General features: G+C 39.1%; 1 protein-coding gene across 2 annotated transcripts in view; it reads right to left on the bottom strand.

Moving 5' to 3' along the window:
- Positions 1-6,001, bottom strand: part of si:dkey-191g9.5 (rap1 GTPase-GDP dissociation stimulator 1) — a 15,575-nt gene extending 9,574 nt beyond the window's left edge. Inside the window, exons 1-5 of one of the 2 annotated variants that reach the window (XM_055026139.1) lie at positions 5,836-6,001; positions 2,514-2,618; positions 2,167-2,289; positions 930-1,055; positions 471-599 (exon numbers count right to left, since the gene is read on the bottom strand). In XM_055026139.1, the coding sequence (XP_054882114.1) occupies positions 471-599; positions 930-1,055; positions 2,167-2,289; positions 2,514-2,618; positions 5,836-5,848 (496 nt within the window). In that variant the 5' untranslated portion in view covers positions 5,849-6,001. Of the gene's footprint in view, positions 1-470; positions 600-929; positions 1,056-2,166; positions 2,290-2,513; positions 2,619-5,176; positions 5,195-5,835 lie in introns of those variants that run through there. The other variant, XM_055026140.1, reaches the window with a different exon arrangement.
- Between the last annotated feature and the right edge of the window lie 513 nt (positions 6,002-6,514).

Genomic DNA, 6,514 nt, shown 5'->3' with positions numbered 1-6,514 from the left:
GCTTCACACTCTGTGCTGTAAAACCCATGGAAAGCCATTCCATGACGCTCTCTACACATTGTTCTTGATCTGATCTGAAGGTCACATTCAGCCTGGGGGCCTCTAGCTGGTGACTGCACAAAGTTGGTGTTTTCATCTTGATTTTGTGATTTCACAGAAGTCACCATTATTATCATTATTTAAGGTTTGCAGCTTCTATGACAAGCAAAAGAATAAGAGTGGCAGCATTTATCATATCAACTAATAGAACTGTAAAAACATAAAGTAACTAAGAACTAGTGAACAAGGCCTGATCTTTGTCTCATTCATGAACTTTACTTTGTAAATTCTAAAGGAAATGAGAGGCAAGAGATGGAAAACAAGCAAAGGCGACACACAATGTGGATAAATGTCTACATACAGGTGAAACTACTGAGGGCCTTTCATGCAGGTGGGTAATCCATATGTAAAAAAGAGTGGGAGATAATCACCCATATCAGCCAGATTACAGAGAGCCAGCAGGCAGACGTTGACCAGCGGGTCATTATCAGGGTACTCCTTCATGATGGACACTAATCTGGGGATTACACCACTCTGGACTAACTGGTCCTGTTGATGTGCTGAGGAGAAAGTCAGACAAGGAAGGTGTGTAAGGACATTGTAACAAATATGAAAATCTATATTTATATTAGAAATTGAATTATTAATTAATTTCATCAATAAAAATCACGTGTTTTTTTGCACCTTATATTATATTCAATGTGATGAAATTTCACTTATCTGTTCTTGTAAAGAGCTTTGTTGTACTGAGACCATGTTAAACAAACAAACCAAAACAATTGAACACTCTGATTCTCAAAATTAGAGAATTAGAGTATTAGAGTGGGTCAAAGTAAGTCAGAGCAGATCTGACCAGATCTGACTGGCACTGTGCTGTCAGATCTACTCACTGTTGTCGAAGCAGATGCGCCCGATGGCCCTGCCAGTGTTCAGCAGCATTTCCTGGTCGCTGCTGTTCAGATGAGGGACAAGAGCCTTCACCAGGCCCGCCTCGATGCATGGCTCTCTCACAGCGGCTGCAACACACATGGACGACAAACAAGCATGGAGACTCTGCTTTTATAGTGTTTTTGTTGTTTGCGTCTGAGAATGAATCAAAACTCAGTTTTACATCCATTACAAAGAGGTCAAAAAGCAGTTTCCTATGCATTGTTTGACTGTTATGGATATGAAACTTAGCAAGAATCAAGATCAGGTTGGTGAGAACTACGAGAGAGGAGTCTTTCATCTCAGACGTCTTTGGTACCAAACAAAACATTTTCAAAGTAGAAAAGGAAAACTTTGATACAAACTAAGAACTGCATTACTACAATAGAATTGAATAGAATAGAATTTGTTTGTCACTGTACATAGAATGATATGAAAGCCAGCTTAATATTGAATCAGTTACATTTATACCATATGTACATATATATATACATAGACACATATAACCATCATTTAATTTAGTGCCAACAAACTTTTCTAGATTCAACAAGGAAAGTTTTGAGTTTGTAAAGTTGAAAACTGGCTAGAAGAGACTAAAAAATATTTCGATTAACCTCAGAAATTCTGAAGGAAAAAGGAAAACCTTGGACATTTCTGAGATAGAAAAGTCACAAAAAATATTTCACAAATTTTGTTTTTACTTTTTAAATTGATAAATTTCAGAGGTTTTCAAACTTTCTGAGATTAACCCCAATATTTCAGAACTTTTTGGGAGAAATTTACTTTTTTTTTACCTACAGCGGCTATAATATGTTACTTGTAATGTATGACAGCGTAGTAGGACCATTATAGACAGAACAATAATAATAGGATATATATGTTATGATCAATTTCTTTCTGATAAGTTAAATTTGCACCTTTTCTATGTTAGTACAGATCATAAAAATGTATTAGACCAAAAGGAGAAAAATGACCTGATTAGTAATTGTCTTGGTGAAATCCAGCACTCTTTATATGTGATTACTGTTTACTGATGGAGCTAGTGTATGCAGAGTGACATGCTGCTAGAGCATTCTGGGAGTTTTTATTTCAACCCAGTTAACTTGTGTTGGGGCAGCATTTTACTGGAGGACGTGGGTTGCTGTTGTTTTATTTTTTTGTCAGTGTGCGGCGGAGATGAAGGGGGCAGTAAAAACTTACCTTCTCGTGCCATTTCTGCCACCAGCAGAGCCACCTGGCAGCTCAGGCTGCTCCTGCTCCGTAAGGCCTGAGCCAGAGTGGGGAGAATCCCACTTCTCACTACCTCTTCAGCCGCATCCTTCTCTGTGGGCAGGACACACAAAGCTGCTTTTTCAAACATTGTTCTTTTTTCCTCTCTCCCTTTCACAAATTACTTTATATTCAGATTAAAATGGATTAAGGAGATGCCATAACCACACAATTCTTTCTGATTTGTCCCCTGTTAGCCCTGCAAAAGATGAGGACTTTTTTTTTTATTTTATTTTGGCTTTTGTAAGCAAACATCACTGAATATTGTCAGAGCTCACTCTTCTCCAGCAGAGCAGCCAGGACTGTATCCAGATGAGGCTTCAGCTCTTCTTCGATCAGCTCTGTGCTCACACTGATGGCCTTCAGAGCCTCATTTAGAGAGTCTGCAGAATGAGAGCAAATAGTTTGTCAGATCAAAGTGTGTCTGTAGCGAACAATACATTGGTTTTGTTCAGTTCACTTCCATTCAGTTTTATTTATCACAAATGTCTTCTCAATGTACTTTGCAAAAAAAAATAATAATAATAATTTAATTCAGTCATACATATATTAACATTGTCTCCAGTTATCAAACAGTACAGCAGATTCAATTATGTAAATGGTGGTTTAATGATGAAATAACAGAAATCCAGACAGCACAGGTGAGGCAAGGAACTCCATGCTGGTAACCATGACAATGACACGACAAGCGACTGCGACTGTAGACACAATAGTAGACAAGGACCCGACAGCAAGAGACACAGGTGGACTTAAAAACATGCAATATTTGCACCAATGCAGACCCAAACGTTCACCAGCATGGAGGGGTTTGCACCATGAACAGGCCTGTGTGCCTATTGCGTAAATCACATGTCAAACTCAGGGCCCGGGATCCAAACACCCACTGTGCGCCCCCACCTTCCCGCCCCCCACCCCCCCTCTCTGCTCCTTAGCTTTTTATGTGGCCCCTAAACTTTGGGTGCTAAATTTTATCAATCAGTCCCTCCGCCTCAGTTTACTGTGATTCTGCGACCACAGAAATTTATGCAACATTCTCAGATCATGCAGATTTACATCCTAATGCATCACTGTGAGTTTATTGCAGTTTTTGCAAATTGTTTTTTTTTTTTTTTTAGATATCGGGACCAACTCCATATAAAAGTATGGAGTTGGGAGAAATACTCAAGCCTGAGGGAACAGACAGTATAATTAATGTGGCAAGTAACAAAGTCATATTTGACATCATACTGAAGTGCAAATATTGCAAAATACCTTGCAAATATTTAAATTAGCATAAAAAGAAACAGTCTGCAAAACATAAAAAAAAAATCAAAAAAATTAGCAACAACTGCAAAATTCCAGAGGGGACTACCTGATGTGAAAAGATATTCAATATTATTTTATTTCAATAAGTACTTATTGAATGCAGACATTAGTATTAATATTTTAACAGTTTAATGAGTTTCACGAATGCATACTTTGCACAACTGGCACTTGAGAACATTCATTCTCTTAATTAAACTGACTTTGACTCCCCTGAGTTCAATACTTTATTTCTTCCTGCACAATGTCAATGAGAGGAAAAGATATGACATCACCATCCGCTGCAGAGCGGGGAACTTAAAGCAGATCTGACGCAGGTAGCCTGGGCAGCACAATAACCCCTGTTATATAAGCTAGAGGTGGAACAAAGGTCTGGGGAATCTCATTATCAGACAGGACAGGTCTAATTCCTGAGAGCTGTCCCAGCTACGCAACCAAACATTCCCATCAGAAACAACCAACCAATGAAGGTTGATATCTGACAGACTGGCGGATCTGTGGCAAGATGCAGACAGCCTTCATCAATAGCTTTGCCAGGGAAGGTTCACCTCCCAGCAAAGGATTAGGGACAGAACAGTATTCCACCAGGTTGAACACAACAATTCAGAGAAAATCCCTGGGGTTCACATTAGCAGCAGCTAACTCTGGGTTCAGAATGTGTGTTGGGAAAGTTGGGAATGTAGCAACTTGTTCACTGTTGCTGCTGGTTTTCTGTGACCTCCAACTGATTAGAGGTGAAAACAACAAGCCAGGAGGATGTTTCTGTAACATTGATGAGTTGTTAGGTATGTTTGCATATCTAACTGCTCAGATATGTAAACATTAATTGTATGAATCTGCTTCTGATGTAGCGTGATTAGAAAGCAACTTGCAGTGTTATATTTTCTGTTTTGTTTTATTATTGTTACTAAATATTCATCTAGTAACCTGTTAAGGGACTGCAGATGAGAAGTGGCTAATGCTACAGCCTGGTACAGCAAATTATAATATTTATATTTGAACTGCCCCTTTCTAATGAAGGATTGTATTATTATTATTATTATTATTATTATTATTATTATTATTATTATTATTATTATTATTATTATTATTACTACAACCAAGTCAGCTTAAATTTTAGGTTATTTAACCTAAAATTTTGGAATAAAGATGACCTGCATGCAGCATTGCATCACACACAGAAACACACAGAGAGAACGACTTCCAGACAATAATAACTACAGCTAATCTCTTTAAACCCAGCTGACTAAAATAGCTTGAGTAGAGGGGAGGGGCGCTATTCACTACCTGCTACGTCAGGACCTAAACCCCATGTCTTTTTGTTTTTGTGATCAAGTGTGTTTGTGTGTAGAAGGAAGAGGGACGCAGAGGGGTTGATTTACCAATCAGTCTTTCTGGGATCTTCCAGGAAGCCCACCTGGTGTGTGTGTGTGTGTGTGTGTGTGTGTGTTTGTGTGTGGGGGTGTGTGTGTGTGTGTGTGTGTGTGTGTGTGTGTGTGTGTGTGTGTGTGTGTGTGTGCGTATGTGTGTGTGTGTGTGTGTGTGTGGGTAGCTGGGTGCATGCGTATGTGTGTGTGTGAGAGAGAGCTTCTTCTACTCTGCAACATGTCAGCATGCTCACAATAACTCAGCTACTCACTATGCAGCTGGGGGAAAACAATAGCACAGAGCTGTAGAGTCTAATCCAATTCATGTCAGGCACTACTTAGCTCATCTGAACGCCTCTCGTTCTACAGGAACTAGATGCTTATTGTCGAGGATATTGAAAAACAGAAATGGTTCAGGATTATTTGATGTTGGCATGATGCACAGAGTAAAACTGTCACATCAGCTGTTAGCAAAAAACCAGCAAAAAAAAAAAAAAAGAAAAAGAAAACTCCACCGAACAGGCAGCTGCAGTATCTATCTATCTATCTATCTATCTATCTATCTATCTATCTATCTATCTATCTATCTATCTATCTATCTATCTATCTATCTATCTATCTATCTATCTATCTATCTATCTATCTATCTATCTATCTATCTATCTATCTATCTATCTATCTATCTATCTATCTATCTATCTATCTATCTATCTATCTATCTATCTATCTATCTATCTATCTATCTATCTATCTATCTATCTATCTATCTATCTATCTATCTATCTATCTATCTATCTATCTATCTATCTATCTATCTATCTATCTATCTATCTATCTATCTATCTATCTATCTATCTATCTATCTATCTATCTATCTATCTATGCATTCATCACACACACACAGAAGGATATTATGCATGAAGCTACTCACCCACGTCTGTCATGGCTGCTAGTCGGCAGACTCTCTGCTGGCTCCCTGCTTCTACTGCTACTGCTGTGTGTGTGTGTGTGTGTGTGTGTGTGTGTGTGTGTGTGTGTGTGTGTGTGTGTGTGTGTGTGTGTGTGTGTGTGTGTGTGTGTGTGTGTGTGCGTGTGTGTGTGTGTGTCACTTGGGGTTGTGGCTAGGAGGAGAGCAACATTCGCATATTAAGATCAGGCTTTGACTCATTTAGCCTCAACATTTCTCCTTGTTTTCAGTTCTTATGTTTTGTTTGTTGCTCAGATTTCCTGTATCCCATAATAATCCCTCTCTCCTTCGTCCTCAGTGTCGTCCTCACTTCTCATCTCTGCCTCTGCAGCACTCAGTACCACCTCAGTACAAATCCACCTTCCTAGGAAGCTTTATGTTCACACACTGAGGTTTGAGACCGGGTTCTTCAGAGGATTAGACGTTGCAAAAGTCACCAGATCAGAGGAAAATGACCACATATTTTTTTTCTCCATCTACTAATTGTCATCTATTGACGTCGTCCAGGATCAATACTCCGGCTTCTTTTTGTGTTGTAGCAGATGGCTGTTTGCACCGAGCCAGGTTCTGCTACTGCTGGATGTTTCTTCCTGTTAACGGGGAGTTTTTTCTCTCCACTGTAGCAACATGTTTGCCCAGGAAA

The sequence above is a fragment of the Poeciliopsis prolifica genome, unplaced genomic scaffold, assembly GCF_027474105.1.
Source record: "Poeciliopsis prolifica strain line A6 unplaced genomic scaffold, Auburn_PproV2 SCAFFOLD178, whole genome shotgun sequence".
Classification (NCBI taxonomy): Eukaryota; Metazoa; Chordata; class Actinopteri; order Cyprinodontiformes; family Poeciliidae; genus Poeciliopsis; species Poeciliopsis prolifica.
Note: the sequence above shows the minus strand (reverse complement) of the source record. Positions and strands in the feature narration are given on the sequence as shown.